The following is a 17810-nucleotide window of genomic DNA, read 5'->3' on the forward strand; positions in this document are numbered from 1 at the left end:
AGTTACTAAGCGACATAAGGCTCATCTGAAGAGGCTGGACCGGAGATGGACGCTGGGGGGTGTCATCAGTCGGCAGCAGAGCCGAGGTGAACTAAGATAAATTACCCGTTGTCTCCATCTCTCTCTTCCTTCCTTCCTTTGGGTTATTGTTCTCTTTCACACCATTCTCTTTCATTGTCTGTCATCACATGACTCAGTTTGCTCCTCTCTCCACATGTGCATATTTGTTCTGTTTTGCATCTTGTTTTGTCTCGCAACTTAACCCATTCATCATGTAGCGCCACGCAGAAAGACTAACCACTAACCAGTGCTCACGTAAAAAGAACCAGTAATGTTAAATTAGCACCTTAACATGCACCAACTATTAATGCTAGACTCAAATTATTCTACTATATTACAGTCGTAGGACGTGAGTCGAAACTAGCAATCTGAGCTTAACAGAAAATCATTACCCAGTCATCTGAAAGTAGTTACATAATCGACATTGGAATGCCTTCGGCTGCATTTTAGAGCTGTATTTTAGTTTTTATGAGGAAATTAAACATGTATGTAGATTTGCAGCAAGTATGGACTTTAGCAAGAATAAGCAATTATCTTGCAGTGGTTTACCAGTGGTTTACCAGTACTGACTGATAAACAGAAAACCTAATTAATACCGGTCTTAGCGGTCTTTTGATTATGAACAAAGGAGAAAAAAAAAAGAAGGCCTATATTTAGCTCTTAGCAGTGTGAGTTCCTCTTGGGATAATAGAAAGAGATGTTGTCTCTGTTGATGTGTTGACAGAAAAAACAACAACAAAAAAAAACAAAAAAAAACTTTTTGCTGACTCTGCAAGAATAATTTATAATACTGTTGCAGCCAGTGCATGTTGTGGTTAAGATGATGTCTGATTCAGAATTTCCCTCCACGTTTTTTCTTAGGAAAACACTGAGGCAGTGTCTCCCCATATGTCCACATGGTGTTTCATCTACCAGATGTAACACCATGTGGTTAAAGTCCTAAATGAAAGAGGAATAAAGCATATTTGAAATTATGAAATGGCTATTAAGTTGGTTTAAATAAATAGATTTGCTATTGTTGCACAGAAAATAACTTTTTATCTGCTGGTCTCTCTTTTAAACTTCCCCCATCTGTTTAGACAGGAACTGCTATAATAACAGGAAACAGCAGTATTACTCTGCCCCTTGGCCTCATGGGAATGTAGAAATGATGTCTTTGCTTGCTATTATGTGCAGATTGAGGAGATGGTTCCTGTCACAAGGCCATAGATACTGGGATTTTGCCCCTTATGCTTTGTGTTTTTGGGTTGAATACTCTCAGTGTAACATTAAATGTTATCATGCTAGCATGACAGTTAGCCTGATAACTGTCATGATTAACATCATTTCATTTGTTATGTCGAGTTATGATTGATGTCGTGCCTGATAGCAGATTGTCAGTGTAGTAAATCACTGGACATAAAGGTAAATTGGAATTAGTCTGTTTGCTTCCAAAAAGATGGAGAGTGTTTAATCTCCATCTTATATATATTTATATATATATTAACATATTAATATGTCAATAATTAATATATTAAATGTTTATTCAGTGGTGGTGGGGGATTCGGACCCTGAATCTTCCTATCATGTATTGTGTGAATTAGCTAATTACAAATTTTTCTTCTACACATACAACATATATCTCCCAACATATAGTGGGAGAACAAGAAAAGAAAACTTTTATTTGCTTTTGCACCTTTTATTTACTTTGTCAAAAAATCCAGAGCTAAGCCACTTTTTCTTTTCATTCCTTCCATTGGACCATTTTTGGTTTTGTTCAGGATTAATTAGAGAACAACAGACCTTTTGAATGAAAAAAAAAAAGTTTTTCTACCACCACCGTGGTGCCTCATTGCTTTTTATGGATGTTGAACATCAAACTAGTGCTCAGTGTACAATGCTTACAGTCCTCATGCAGCGTGTTGTACCTATTAGTTCTTTTATATTGTTATTTAGATCCTTGGTAAGCAATTATCTTAATACCTCGACACACGCCATCTGCGTAAGCCCAGAGAATTCTTTTTAACTGCTGCAATGGCAAAAACATTTTCTTACAGGAATGAATTTATAGTTCCTTGTAGTTGGTTTTTACTGCATTATAAAGTTATTTTGGCTTCATTAAAAGAGTTTAAATACTGATAATGCCAGAGAGCATTTTAACATATGAACTAAGCACACCAGTGCAACTGGCAGCTGAAACATTTCACAAAAATTAGATCCAGTCGAAGAAAGACGGACCTCTGTATCAGTGTCTTCTGTACCATTCGGTGCCAGCGTTTCATGAAAACTTTCCCTTTTGCTTTTTCTTTCATTGCAATATGTATTTTGGTTTTAGATTTATGACATCTGTCAGATCTTAGCTGTTTTTTTTGTCATTCCCCTTTTCTAACAGAAGAGAAGTACGTCACAGTACAGCCTTACTCCAGCGAGGGCAAAGATGAAATTGCTTTTGAGAAAGGAGTCATTGTTGAGGTCATTCAGAAGAACCTTGAAGGCTGGTGGTTTATCAGGTACGCCTCTTCTCTCTTGCTGTGGACAGTTTTGTCGGCCTTCATATAAAATAAGGCCAATTTTACGGTTGTCTCTTTTCTCGCAGATACCAAGATAAAGAAGGCTGGGCTCCGGCTTCTTACCTCAAGAAAGTGAAGGATGATTTGTCTCCCCGTAAGAAGACTGTCACAGGCCCAGTTGAGATCATTGGAAATATCATGGAGATCAGCAACCTGCTAAACAAGAAGGCTTTAAGCGAGAAGAATGTGCAGACTGAAGGAGTCCCTGAGAGTCCTCAGGTTTCCAGGAAGGAGATCAGCTTGCCGATTCCCTGCACTGAATCCAGCCTTGTTAATGCTCCACAGGAGGGAAAAAGCAAAATAGAGCCTGCCTCACCAGCTGTCGCCCGGATAGCCCCACATCGAGTGGAAATAGGTCAGTTGTGGTAATTTTATATTATGTTTTATATTGAACAACTAATAGATTAGTCTCCATTTGGCTCATTATTTATTTCTGTCTTGTGATAAATTATGTCTTTTAAATCTCTGAAAATTCTACAAATCACTTTACAGTGTGTTTCAATATTTATGCACTGGATTTCTTTGTTTAAGCCGCACCAAGACATATAGTAAGGTTGATGTACATACAATTTACACAAGTACATTATCTTCGTCCCTGATAAATATGGATGAAATAGTATATTATTATATTTTATCTTTAAATTTTGCTTTCACAGGTTCCCCTGTCCTCAGGCAAAAACCTCCGCCTCGAAGAGATGCAACTCTGGTAAGAATAATCCATCTATTTGCTTTGTTTCGTAGTTAGTTTTTTAGCTACTGCGACACGGCTCACGAGTTGGTCATGTAAATGTTTTTGCACAGTTAGTTTAGATAAAGGTTACAAACAACTTTAGAAAATGGCAAAGACTTCAAAAGCAAAAATCTCAGCAACTTTATTCTTGTAAGTTATTTGCCAAAGTGAATGCCATTTAACATTTTGTGCAAGTTGTGAAAAAATTTAGGATTGCAGATTTTTTTCTTTTTGTTTTTCTTTTAAAAAAGCAAATAAAGCAAATAATCGGTTTTAAGTCTAGCAAATGTCACATATGGCTATGTGTAGTGCCTGAAATCTTTTAACCTACTTCATACTGTCAGATAGGTTCTATTAAGTGCTCCACAAGTCTGACAATTATCTGTCCTCTGGGTGCCATAACTAATTTACAATAGAATTTGGGGTTGACATAGTATGAAAAGATCACTTTTGTGTTGCTTTAAGAGGTTTGTTATATAATAAATGACATCATAATTTGAAAAAGCTGTTTTCTTTTTTAATTTAGCAATGTTTTTGTTACAATAAGCGAAAACCTAAAAAAATATATTTTATGGATCAAATACCTTTGCATAGCTCTATATATATGCACCTAGGAATGTATAAAATACCATTTAAATTTTAGGTTAACAGTCCTCCAATAAAGTAGTTAAATTAGTAGTAATTAAACACAAAAAGGCAGAGTAATTTGAAAATAACAGAATGAATAAAAATGCAAATCTGCTGTTTCAAGTTTTTTTAGTTTGAAGTAAAACTACTCTTGAAAAGGTGTGAGATGCAATAGTGCGCATGTTGTATGCGTTTTCACTGATTTTCAATGGGATTAAAAGTCTCTTTATCATTTAGGGTTTTCAGCTGCCCTCCCCTCCAGAGCCCCCTGCAGTTGAAGCTGAGTACTACACCATTGCAGATTTCCAGTCTTGCATATCCGATGGCATCAGTTTTAATGGAGGACAGAAAGCTGAGGTAAACACCCTTTCAAGTTAAAACTATGAAACAAAATGATAGTAAATTTAAATACAGTAATGCACACAATTCTCTGCTTCATAAAGTTAGCATGTCTTCTCAATCGCAATTATGCTTTTAAAAACGTAAACTATTTTATTTGTGTACTTTAGGTGATTGAAAAGAATTCTGGTGGATGGTGGTATGTCCAAATTGGTGAGAAGGAGGGCTGGGCTCCATGTTCCTACATTGACAAACGTAAAAAGCCTAACTTGAATCGGAGAACAAGCACTCTGTGCCGCCCGAAAGTACCACCTCCTGCCCCGCCTGTTAAAAAACAGGATTCAGTGGAGACAGCTCCTCCGAGCAGTCCGGGATCAGATGCCCCGGAGTCTCCTGTGTCTCCTAGTGGACCAGTTTATGAAGAGCCAGAATATGATGTGCCTGCCATTGGAGATCTGGACCTGGAGTCTGAGTTTGAGTTTCTGAGAGGGGAAAGTTCTCTGGTGGACTTTAAGAATGAAGAAACGTCCTCTGAAAAGGGATCTCATTTGTCTTCCAAGCCTTCTCCTGCTTCATCACTCCACAGCGCCTCCTTTAAATTGGGTGAATCATTTGAGGATAGCCAAGAAGCAGAAGGAGAAGCTGGGGGAGAGGAAGAATGTATCTATGAGAATGATGGCTTCTTGCCCTTCAGGGAGACTCCAGAGAAACAGTGCAGTAGAGACTCAAACTTATCCAAGACAAGTGTTTTGTCAGAAAATGGCAAGACTGCAAATCAGGCATCAGGTGGATGGAGACCTGCTGGTAACAGGCTCAAGATTGAGTTGAATGGGACTCCACTTTCAGCCAGATCTGACGAAGCATCCAGTCCCAAATTTGCTTCGTCTGACTCAACCCCAGATCTCTCCAGACCAAAGAAAGATAATGAAGAAAGCAAGACCTCCTTCACTAAGTCTTCCTCTAAACTAAGACCTGTTGTGAGACCTAAGCCACAGCTAGCCAAAGCATCTAGCGCAGAGAAGATGGACATTAGCACCTTAAGAAGACAGCTGCGACCAACAGGTCAGCTGAAGAATGGCACCAAGAGTAAAGGTGAAGATTCTGAGACAGCTTCAGTCATTTCCTCAGAAGATTCCTTTTCATCTCAGAGTACGTCCGATCTTTCATCCATCTACTCCAAAGGAAGCCGAGGTGAGTCTGACATGGAAGGTTTCAGCCTGTATCGCACAACTGATCCCTATGAGAAAGTTCAAGACTCTGAGCTCAGCTTCCCTGCTGGGGTGGTAGTGGAGGTCCTTGAGAAGCAGGAAAGTGGCTGGTGGTATATCCGCTGGGGAGATGCAGAAGGTTGGGCTCCTACATACTTTTTGGAACCTGCCAGACAACAAGATGACATGGGAGAGTATGAATCCTATGGTACACCAACCAAACCTGGATGCCTCAGCAAGTCCAACAGTCTTGAAAAGAACGAACAAAGGGTGCGGGTGTTGAACAACATCAACCTGAATTTAAAGAAGGTCATGCCGCCCATTCCTTCCAAACCTCCAGGTGGTTTCTCCAAACCTGCAAGCTTGTTCAGCTCACTTAAGCAAAATAGCACCAAACAACAGCAAGTTGTCAGACCTCAGTCTGTCTTCATCTCAGCTCCGATTCGAGATGGTGCTAGTCCTGCTGTGTCCCTCAGAAGAAATGAGTCCCTCAACTCAACAGACAACCCCCGTGTCAGCCCCACAGTGCGACGCAATGCTTCTTTTGGTGCTGTGCCTCGCAGTCTGCCATCAAACAACAGGAACAGATCTGGTACCGGCAGCTCGGAGTCTTTGGGCCTGAGCTCTCCGAAGAATGTTCTTCCAGTGTCCCCAGTGAAACCTAAGCCCCACATCATCCACAATAACCTCAGGGAGGTATATGTCTCCATTGCAGATTACCATGGTGATGAGGAGACTATGGGATTTCCTGAGGGGACAAGTCTGGAGGTTCTTGAAAGAAACCCTAATGGCTGGTGGTACTGCAAGATTCTGGACAATGGCAGGCCAAGGAAAGGATGGGTTCCCTCTAATTACCTTGAGAAGAAGCACTAGATCTCTCTCTTGAGCTGACAGTGCCATAGACATACGTATCCAGTCTTATAAATGTATTGGTTTAATCTAAAAGGCTAATCCGGTACCTGCATTAGTAGAAGCAGCAAAGTGAAATAGTAAGCAAGCAAAAACAGATTACAACTGGTGGAATGAGTCTACATGTTGAAGTACCTAAGACCTTGCACTAAAAGCTTGGGATTTAGTGACATAACCAAATAGCAGCAAGAATTACTGAATGTTTGCCAGAAGTTTAAGCACATTTCAAAAATATTCACAACCCTTAACGATTTCACGTTACGTAATTTTACGCTCACAAACGTCTGTGTACTTTGTGATTCGTTTTTGTCACAGACTAATTTTCACAATTTACTTTACTCAGCCCCTTTAACTCTAATATCCCTAAATAAATTTAAGTGCTACTAGTAAATTGTACATAAAATCTTAATTAGATACAGTGAAGTTTGTGATTGTAATAGAACAAACTGTGAAAACGTTCAAGTGTTATGAATACTTTTGCATGGTGCAGTACATTTAACTTGAAGACTATCTTCAGTTTTCTAATTCTTGAACCATTTTCTGTAACTTTTAAATGCATAACACGTTTTAAGGAATTAAAGCTTACTGCATGTTTAAAATGATTCATTATATCAACAACACCTTTCACTCTTTCTTTTGTGCTAAAGAAAAGCTTTGTTGTCTAAGCTGCTTTGTGTTAGTCACATCATGGTGCTGCATGTTATATACTGTACGTCTCCTTTATGTAAAGCATTTTATCCATTTTTTGTAGTATTGTTCCAAAGAACCAAATTGTGAGCATCTCAGATTTTTAGTATTTTGATTTTGTTAGTCATTTCTGAATGAACTTGCAATGTCTTTTTTTATCTATCCTTTTTTCTGCAAAAATTAAATCTTCCATCAGTTAAAAAAATAATTTATTCGTTCCTTACACTTGTATTAAAAAAGATCACAGCTTTGAACAGACAGTAACATTTGAATTTCTGCTGGGCAGTAAATTTGACATAACTCTTTTTTTGGGATGCTCCTTTGTGTTTCATGCCAAATGTGTGACCAGTTACAATAACTGAAGTGCCAAAAATGACTCTAATAAATGCACTTTTTGACATTATGTGTATTTTTTTCTGCACAAAGTTTAATACGTTTTTCTAATTTCACAAATAAGGGACTTTGAATTACAAGGGGTGAATGCAATAATAATAATAATAATAATAATAATAATAATAATAATAATAATAATAATAATAATATACAAAGTTATTATTCTTTCTTTAAATACAAAAAAAGCCTGCATCTGTCAAATTGTAATCAAAGGCGGTCACCTTAATTTGCATTAAAATTATGATTACAAGAAGTAATTATCTAGAATAATTACCAATTAATGTACAATATAATGACAAGTTTTTACAAGACAATCACTGAGCGGATCAAACAAAAGAGTTGTTTCCAACCATGAAAAAGGGAAAATGTTGTCTAATGCAGAATGTGTTTATGGGAACAATAATCTCATCTTGACATATAAAATTAGACTATTGTTCAAATAAACAAAAAGCTAAACAGTAGTTTGATTGGTAGTGTTATCAAAATAGATCATGTTTGATAACTTCACATTAATATCCTTAATCCTGACTGGCCTATCATAATTCCTTTCAATCTGAATTACTAGCTTCTGGTAATTACATGACAAGGTGGTGTTGTGTCCTTCTCTTGTGGTCTCAGGGACACAGAAACCCCTTGAAACACACACTTCCATGATGCTGCCGCTTGGTAATTGTTAAAGGGGTGGTGTTAGGAATTATCCAGGCAAAGGGTGGTTTTACTGCATTTAAGTATTTTGAAATATCAGTGAACACATGCAAAAAGCTGAGCAATAATCATAAGATTGGTTTGTATATAGCAATGCTAATAATATAATGTAAATCAAACCAGATTTATTTTTCAAAATTAATTCTGTTCATCTAAGAAATACAACGTTTTCATCAGCTGTAAGTTGAAAATAATAGTAATTAATAAAAATAAAGGCCTGAAAACAAAAAACTCTGTGTGATAGGGGATAATGTTTTTACCTGTGGGAATGCAGTTGCCCAAATATATAAACTTTTCAGGAACTTTTGAAATTACTGAAGAGGGCTCGGTATGTGTGGAATTACATAATGCAGAACATACAATTAACCACTGGAGGGCACCCTTGCACAATATCTTAGTAGGGATTACACACTATCACAGTAACCTACTTGGGGACTTCATCAGCTTTGTAATTAAACAGTGTGGAAGTGACAATGATTTGTTAACACTTTCGAACATAGTGGTGATTGATCTTACAATTTGTCCAAGACACAAATAGGACAGACAAAGAGATGTCACATCCAACTGAACACCAAACACCAGCTGACCGGTGCAACAAGAAGAGAAGCAAACTAAAAACTCAGGCTCTCTGACGTCTGGTTAAGATTCAGAATCAATGCTGCCTACTGCTTTTTTTGAAATCCAAACTTAATACCTTAATAGATAGTGTTTGTGTTTGGCCAAGCAGCTGTCTGGCAGAGATAGAACAACTTAGGTTGAGCATGTCTGGCAAACCCTTTGAGCCTTTAGAAGGCTGGCGGCCAGGTTCACTGAGAGGTCTTAGTGGAAATTCTATGTGTACACAGACACTGGCTAAATACGATGCATTCATGTCACCTTGACAGTCACAGACTCTACCTGCATGTTTCCCTCTGAGAATACTCAACCACGAATGGCCGCCACCACTGCCCTGTTTCATGTCTGGACATCAGAGGCAGTGGATTGGATCATTAGACAGTGCTGCAGCAAAACTCCACAGACGAGCCGGTAAATAACAGATGATGTTAGCTGTGGCCAGGTCTACATACCACAAATGTAAACACTTTCCTTGTGAGTTACGGTCGTTTACTAAAAGCTCTTGCCTGTGTTATTTGTATAGTATATGGCGCAATGTTAGTCAAGAACACTTGGGAGAAGGATTGTACAGAGCAGAGTACCTTTTTGGTTTCTAACTCCTTTCCAACTTCAAATTTCTGCTAAGTGTTACCATCAAATGCTTGTAATGCATATTTAGAGAAAATATAGTGACATTTATCTAATCTTATACTCCATTTGTGCCAAATTGACTTAATATTCATGTTGTGCAGAAGAGCTGAAACAGTGAAATCATAAGTTTCCCCTTTCATAGCAACTTAAGCCAAATGGCGAGACATAAGTGAAGAATGACCTACCTACACACTTGCAAGAGCTATAAACTCATGTGCTTCCTTTATGTATAAGTGATAAATTAAAGAGGAAAAACAGTAGAAAGGTCAGTGTTACAGACTTTATTAAACAAACAAAAAAATAATTCATATTCATATGCAATTAGATTATTTTAACATATTTTAGAAAGAAAAAAATAGGAATGCAAATCCTTCTTTTTTTTCTCATATACACTTTGCAACATTTGCTAGCATTTTTTTAATTATTTTTTTTTACTTGGACTGAATCTATTTGGTCACATGTTATTGATAATTCTAATTTTTAATTGTCAGTTAAAAACATACAAATGTCTATCATTTAAAGTGGTATAGATATGGCTCATTATCCATGAGAGGATACAAACGATGGGGAAGATGATGCTGGCCTGGCTTTTTGAAAACAAAAAATGTTTCAAGTTATTATTTTATTGCATTACACTTGATTAAAATCTAGATTCATGTAGAGCAACTCACTGGAGTCTTTTTGTCAAATGTAGATATTTCTACTTCCTGGAAAAGCTAAGCAATTTTTGTCTTGGTCAGATGATTGGAAGCTTAACATTCCTTTATCTGTTACTTAATTTATGAAGTTGTACATGATTAGTAATATATGTTTTTGGTACAAAGACAGAATAGTTGATTTTCCGTCCTGGCTTTTTGTGCTTAAAGGCCACAATTCCAAAAAATTATATGTGGTATACTATCAAATTTACCAAATGTGCTTGAAAATTGCACATTTGGCTTGTTTAAACATGTGCTGAATAGGGTGAGGTTGCAGAGTTTTTTTTTGTTTGTTTGTTTTACCTGAACTGTTCGGAACTGGAAAAATATCAGTAAACTCTTTCTATATTCGTGCTATAGACCATATTTCTATAATCCTACACCAAAATTATTAAGATTATAGATACATTTCCTAATTTAGCCACACATATAAAAACACACAACAATTCTTTATAGTAACATGAAAAGAGCTTTTGAATGTACAAGCAAGGTTTCAATCCTCACAAGTTTCTCTTTCTAATACTTTCAAATACTCCATAGTTTATTTAATAGTCAGGAAGGGAAACATAACCAGGTATGAAAAAGCTAATAAACATTTCAAACAACATTCCAGCACAGAACATAATGTGTAATTATGTTCCTATTTAGACTAGGAAATCCATGCAATGATGTCATCCATCCATCCATCCATCCATCCATCCATCCATCCATCCATCCATCCATCCATCCATCCATCCATCCATCCATCCATCCATCCATCCATCCATCCATCCATCCATCCATCCATCCATCCATCCATCCATCCATCCATCCATCTTGTCCAATCTTAGCTGTCTTCACGTTCCATATTTAAAGACCATTACAGAGATGTTTGCTGTAAAAGTGATATTTATAGCTTAAGAAATGGGAGAAAAATGACAACATTGGAAACTCAAGCCTGGAAAAATATGTCATTTTGACACTAAAACTTGTAGTGAAGGATACAAGAAATACTATGCATACCATCAAGGACATATATGCATTCAGTTTCAAATAAAATATAGCAAAGTTGTGTTTCTATACTTGAGTGTCAACCAGCTCATGTCTTGAAAACTAGAACCACAAAATAAGGATTCCATGATGAAAAGTAATCTAAATTTTACTTTTGGCTTTCACAGTGAACTGCCTAATGTACACTCAAAAAATATGAACAAATGTTATACAACTTACTTGTAATTGATAATGCTAATCCTGCCGTGATGAGATGACATGTTATAAAACACAATTTAATACCTACTATGATCAATGAGTGATGCAATTTTTCATGAAAACCCCCCCAAAAAAACAGAAAACATTTTTACCTATTCAAAGATGATCAGCATATAGTACATGAGTAGACACGTGAAAATATCATGTTACCTTTTATAGTTAGAGAGCAGCACACGGAAAATGATATGCAAATGAAATTCTCACAGTTGTTACATCTCTGTCACTGATTCTATTACACACGAGGACCAGCTAGAAGATGCAATGCACAGATATACAACATTATTCAATCAAACATTACTATTTTAATCTCCTGAAGAAGATTTTCATGTCCCATGTCATGCAGAATGCCATGACATGGGACAAGTAGAGAAGCGTTATAGGCTTTTTAGTGATTCTAATAGTGAAGAAGAGCTTGATTCAACACTTTAAAGAAAAAAAAAAACTTTCCCAGTACCCACCACTCTTTATTTAGATGACTTTTTGTGCAATTACATAATACAGCAAAGTTACCGAAAAGCCACAAAAAGGAGGACATGACAGCCAACACCCAGAACGTGTATCTCAATTTCTGAGTGAACTAACATTTCATCTTCACCAAAACAGGCACACACTACTCAACCACCTCCTCATCTCCCCCATCTCAGTCTCAAACTTACAGCCACCTTAGCCTCCATCTTCACTGATTCACATTCTCTATCCTCATCAAGTGTGACCTTCACTTTTGCACCGTTTCCACAGTCTCTGCCTGACATCTTCAGGTGGTGGGTTAATATGCAAGACACTCCACTTGTTTTGGATTTAAGTTCCTTTAAGTTTCTCTGTACCCTTAGAGCTTAGGTTTTATTGTCTGATTATTGCTAAAAGAATGTTCTCTCACCCTCCCGACTTACTTTTTTTCCCCACCGCCTTCAGAAAATCTCAAAATAAAACTATCTTCCCTGGATTTTTCCTCTGTTTAGGAAGATAATCAATTCTTCCTCTTAAACAACTGTCTGACTCAAAGCTTCCTGACAAGCAGCAGAGTAGCAGCTGGTGAAGCTGGAGATTGATTCTGTTTGTTATTATCCCCGGCTCTGGACAATCTCCATTTAACTTGGATGGAGAGATCACGAAGGGTTTATTCTGCATGACATGGGACATAGCAGTTTTTCTTCAGCATAAATGAGTTCAGGCATACTGCCACGTTGTTTTTACTGTACCACGGTTAGCTTTTGTTGATCACACTGCATCTCTAATGGCTTTTGATGACGTCTCCTGTTAATCGAACAAAATGTTTTGGCAAGCTTCAAGTCCTGTTGTGTAGTACCTGAGCCAGATTGTCATTTGTGCTGTTTTTAGAAAGTCTTACATGGCTTTTGCGATGTCTTGAGAATTGTTGGAAGCAAGTCTATGTGCTCCGGTAGGTCTTGATAATGTCTTTGATTGTCCGTCGACAGATTGGGCAGCACGCGTTGGCCATCTTCTTGAGCTTCAGGCCGCAGGCATAGCAGAGACACATGTGACCGCAGGCATACAGGACGGTGTCCACCATGTTCTCGTAGCAGATAGTGCATTCGTCACTCCAGGAGCTGGAAGAAGATGGGAATGTAGGGGACTGTGGCTGGCTGGAAAATGGAGAGCTTGGGTGTATGCCTGAGAAGGAGGAGAGAAGAGACAGAAGAAAAAGAGCTGAAATGCTGGGAAAGGTCTAAACTCACAATGTGAACTCTGCAGGAAGCATGGATTTGACACAAGTGTGACCACTAATAGGTAGAGAGGTTGTTCTCCTCATCTTGCTATAATGCAATGTGCTTTTGGGAAAACCTTGCTGTTTTTCACACTGAAGCTAACATGCCACCTGCCACCTGCTGAAACAGTTTTGCTGATCAATGACACCCACAACTTCACACCAACCCTGCTGGAGACATGCTGTCTCAATAGCTTGTCCCCATGTAAACAGCCTTGGAATGGCTCAAAGAACACAAAAACTGTCTGAAGCGTTCATCTGGCAAATAAACTCCCCCAGATAAAAATTAGATGATCCAACTCTCTGCTGCTCTAAATGCACATTCAGTATTATGTAAGGAATTTGTCTTTGTTTGATGTAACTAAAGAAACCTTGGGACAGCTGATTGCAGAACCACTGGGTCTCCTCTAAATGTAAGTCAGTATTTATGTGTCACATTTTCTGACACTTTTCCTTCCTCCTGAGACAACATGGACACCACTTTATATCACAAAGGTAAATCTTTCTAAAACAGAGATATAAGTTTTTTGTACTGGACTATAGTTCATTGCAAGTATTCACATCTGTTGACCATTTTCATACAACAAACTGTATGTAACTTATGCTGACACAAAGTAGAGAAGAGGAGAAAAACTGATGGCCGTTTTTCTAATACTACAAATTAGTATCGTAAAAGATGACAATTCTGCTCAATATTTTGGCAAAATAACTAAGGTTTGGTAAGACTGGACAGAGAACATATTTTTAACTTCTTGCCACAGATTTTCATTTGGATTTCTGCCTGGACTTTGACTTCTCCATTCCAATAAATTAGTATGCTGTGAACTGAACTATTCCTTTGTGGCTCCGGCTGTGTATTAAAGGTTATTTTCTTCTTGAAAGCACATGTTTCTGCCAGCACATGTTTCTTCCAGGAAGTATTTTGTGCATGGCTAAATTACATGGTTATCTTGTACTGAAGAAAAGCACATCACAGCATTTTAGGGACGGTGCATTCTAGATGTCCTGTTTTACTTGGTGTGTAACCTGTTGATCAAAAGCGTCACTTTTGGTCTCATCTGACTGAAACACTTCTTTCGACATGTTTACTCTGTCCCCAACGTATTTTTTGTCAAAATTCTTATGGCTTTATTTCAACAATTATTTTCTTTGCATTATTCAAAAGATCTACAGTGTGAAAATCTGAAGAGAATTTTCCATGAAACCTTGGACCAACCTGTGGAACTGGAAAATAGTGTGCTGTAGTTGGAGTTAAGGCTTGAATTCAGACTGATGTTCAGTGTGGTGTTGAGGTTGGACCCAGAGTTTCTACTGCAGAGTGTTGTCGGGGTGTTGGGTGTACATGACGGCGAGCTGGGCACTGATGGACCTCGATGATCTAGAGGCAAAGATGAGCCTTGGATAGAGAGAGGACAGACAGTCAACATCCACTTTCATAAAAAACAGTCAAAGCAAGAGTTTTACAAGAGCTGATTACGGTGGATTAGCAAACATTCAGGCAAATGTAACTGTTCTGGTCATCTCACTGCCTCCTGTTATTCTTCTATTTCTTTCACACACATTAACTCTGCTCTATCACCAAGCAGATGACTAGTAAGTCCACAGTGTATGTGTGTGGGTGTATACGAGTGAGTCACGAGCTCGCACGGCCCCCTCCCTTCCTTCCTCCTTCACGAACCCATGATCCCTCTGGATGAGGTACAAAACAACTTCCACAGGCTATCTGTTGTCTGATCCATATGATCCATTCCCTTCTGTGCCCCATAACCACTGGAGCTGCCATCGGTTCTCATACAGACCGCTCATCTCTCCTAGCACAAAAAATATTGACCCAGTTCCCCCATTGTCACGGTCTGACTGATCGTTCACTTGGTGTCATGCACATGACATTGATGCCTTACATCCCTTGCAAACAGAGATAAACCACAGAAAGAATATGTCAAGCTTCAAAATTTTATATGGTATACAAAGAATGTTTTCTGCATGTTCTGATGTATTGCTCTAAACCAGAGTGCCTTTTCTACCATCCATTTTTAACACTGCTCTCTCAGTTTGAGCTTACATAAACAAATTATAGTAGGTTTTTATGCAACAGCGAGTTTGTTGCTAAAAAGGTCAGGACAGAAAGACAACAGAAACATAAGTCTTTCAGTAATTTATTTGTCTTTAAGGTCACTGTTGAGATTGATGATTGTACCACTTTGCCGTGGCACCGTCTGCCAGGATCACATATTGATTACAATGTATTACAGAGGGGACATGGGTGCACACGTATACAGCACCATTGAATTACCACCTTAAACTGACCTTTTTGGGGCTTTTCACCAAGGGTACATGTCCTGGTGAACGCTAATAAGGCAGAATGGATAACCTTCATATCTATTTATGCACCCTTTCATCAAGGGCGCCTTTCATCTTCTCTTGAATAAATTTATAACTGGTGTTGCGGTATTCGTTGTCTGTTTATTTCTGTTTGAGCCTTTTGTGTTTAGTGCCTTCAAGTTCTTGTTTATTACAATGCAGCAATATATCACATTATGAGTACCAGTCAAAGCAAACTGCTTGCCTACACATCGAGTAGTATTTCTCTGCAAGTTACAAACTGAGCATTTACCCTCTTGCAGCCTTTGCCAGTTTTCTGGGGGACAGATGTTGCCAAAATGTGTAAACATTTGCTAAAGCATTCAGTCACAGGCAGAAATTTGGGAATCAATAGATTAATTGATGTACAACGGTTTAATGAAGTATTAAACGTTTGTTCAAATAAAAATTGTTATAATCGTGTGTTTTTATTCAGCCCCCCTTTACTCTGATACTTATAAATAAAATCCAGCACAGTCTATTATACTTAAAAGTCACCAGGGTGGTGAAATAACAATGTATTAGATGTTGCATGGAGGTCCGAAAAGTTTGCTGAAGGTTGAAAGACAAAAACAAACAATGCAGACTGAGCAGAACACACACCATCCCAAGAATGAAATAAGGTGGTGGGTGCATCATGGCAGCATTTGTAGGATGCTTTTTTTTTTTTTTTTTTTTACTGGAACAAGGACGCTGTTCAATATTGTGCTAAATACTAGGAAGAACTAAAGGAATATCTATTGGAACCTGGACCAATACAGAATCTGAGAAAGACTTGATGGCTGATGTACACAGACCCTTTCCATCACTCGTTGAAACAGAACTCTACTTTTGCTTTTTGCACTTGCATGTCATATTTCCTTACCACATGAAATCACGTGGGGAAATCTTCTGCAGCTGACGAGACGCATTCATTGCAAATCTAGAGGCACAAGGAGATCCAGAGTGGACAAGAGACAAGGTACCCCACTTGTTGTGGGTCCTGGCTATGCAGGAAGGATTGCTGCTTTGCACCATCAATATTTGCTGGCACCATTCAATGATAAAAAGCCAAGTGAAAACATTGGGCTGTGAGTGGAACACATTTTATCCTTCATGTGCAGATAAAAGAGACATGTGTGCTAGTTTATGGTGCCAGTGTTGCCCTGTAGGGGGGGTGATTGGTCTTCTTAATGTTAACGTTAGTGGCATGTGTCTAGAAAGCATTCCCATGGATGTCAGGATGTTGCTTTTCAGAGTAGAGCAAAACACTGTGTCAACAGGAGTAGTGTTACCCATCAGAGTTCCTAACAATTACATTGACATGTATATATTATTGCAGCTTCAAGCTAGCAGCTGAGGAGATAAAGGAGGCAGTCATGCAAACCCATAATGATGGCGATACACGAAAACATCAGGATGTTAAATGTCGAACATGAAATGGTTAAATCTTACTTTCTCAGATAAATCAGACAACGTGATCATGTGACAGTGGCAGACTCCCATCTGTTCCACCTCAGAGGCTTGACAGCACCCAGCCATAACAAACTGTCACTTGCTTCATTGGCTAGATGTCTCCATGGCAACTCATAAGATGCAACTGCAGAGGCCGTGGGTGAGTTTAGACATCCTGTCACAAACGCATCACCCCCCCACACACAGCTGGACCGGGTAACGCATTGAGTAACGGACCCCAAAGAAGTAAAATGGGGATAGGATTAGGGGGGCAAAATAAAATGAAAATAGGGAAAAGAGGAAGTACTGAGGCAAAACTAGTGTTACTGGAACTGGCTGTGGGTGGAAAACCCAGCACAGCAAATCTCCAAGCAATTACATTTTAATAATGCATCAGGAGGGCATCATAAGAAGCTATCACAGGCTCCCTCCTGATACATAATGCTGGCTGCTGGGAGCCCACGCAAGACAGAAATAACCTCCCGAGTTCTCAGTCTGGCTGACTACATGGGGGAGTGGAGAGGAGAGCACAGCATCCAGGAGAGGTTTGAAGAAGAAAATCAGGAGAACTGATCAATTTTAGTTTATTTTAACTTTCAGCAAAGGTCACCTTCAATTATTGATTTCCTGTGAACGAGACACCTGCTCGGCTCAGATGCATACATTACTGCACAAGCCAGCGACAGTGGAATAGGGCAATGTGGCTTTTAAATAATGTATATTTTTTAATCTGCAGTGATGGCAAACAGATTGAAAAAAAAAATGTTCTTGTTGTACTTCTAGGTTTCCACACACTCTTGAAAAGTCTAGAGAATGTGGGATTTCATTTTGATTGTCCAAATGTGTGTAAAAAAATAATATGGGAGAAAAACATCTATTTCAAGACATAAA

General features: G+C 38.4%; 2 protein-coding genes across 4 annotated transcripts in view; one reads left to right on the forward strand and one right to left on the reverse strand.

Annotated features, from left to right (window-relative positions):
- Positions 1-7507, forward strand: part of sh3pxd2ab (SH3 and PX domains 2Ab) — an 84100-nt gene extending 76593 nt beyond the window's left edge. For 2 of the 3 annotated variants that reach the window (XM_055030321.1, XM_055030323.1), the window contains 6 exons: positions 3-86; positions 2432-2549; positions 2636-2964; positions 3266-3315; positions 4204-4323; positions 4476-7507. In XM_055030321.1, the coding sequence (XP_054886296.1) occupies positions 3-86; positions 2432-2549; positions 2636-2964; positions 3266-3315; positions 4204-4323; positions 4476-6386 (2612 nt within the window). In that variant the 3' untranslated portion in view covers positions 6387-7507. The remainder of the gene's footprint in view (positions 1-2; positions 87-2431; positions 2550-2635; positions 2965-3265; positions 3316-4203; positions 4324-4475) is intronic. The other variant, XM_055030322.1, reaches the window with a different exon arrangement.
- A 2211-nt stretch (positions 7508-9718) lies between these two features.
- neurl1ab (neuralized E3 ubiquitin protein ligase 1Ab) overlaps positions 9719-17810 on the reverse strand; it is a 34560-nt gene continuing 26468 nt past the window's right edge. The window contains exons 6-7 of the mRNA XM_055030328.1: positions 14341-14520; positions 9719-13030 (exon numbers count right to left, since the gene is read on the reverse strand). Of these exons, the coding sequence (XP_054886303.1) occupies positions 12786-13030; positions 14341-14520 (425 nt within the window). The 3' untranslated portion in view covers positions 9719-12785. The remainder of the gene's footprint in view (positions 13031-14340; positions 14521-17810) is intronic.

This window comes from Poeciliopsis prolifica, unplaced genomic scaffold, assembly GCF_027474105.1.
Source record: "Poeciliopsis prolifica strain line A6 unplaced genomic scaffold, Auburn_PproV2 SCAFFOLD005, whole genome shotgun sequence".
Classification (NCBI taxonomy): domain Eukaryota; kingdom Metazoa; phylum Chordata; class Actinopteri; order Cyprinodontiformes; family Poeciliidae; genus Poeciliopsis; species Poeciliopsis prolifica.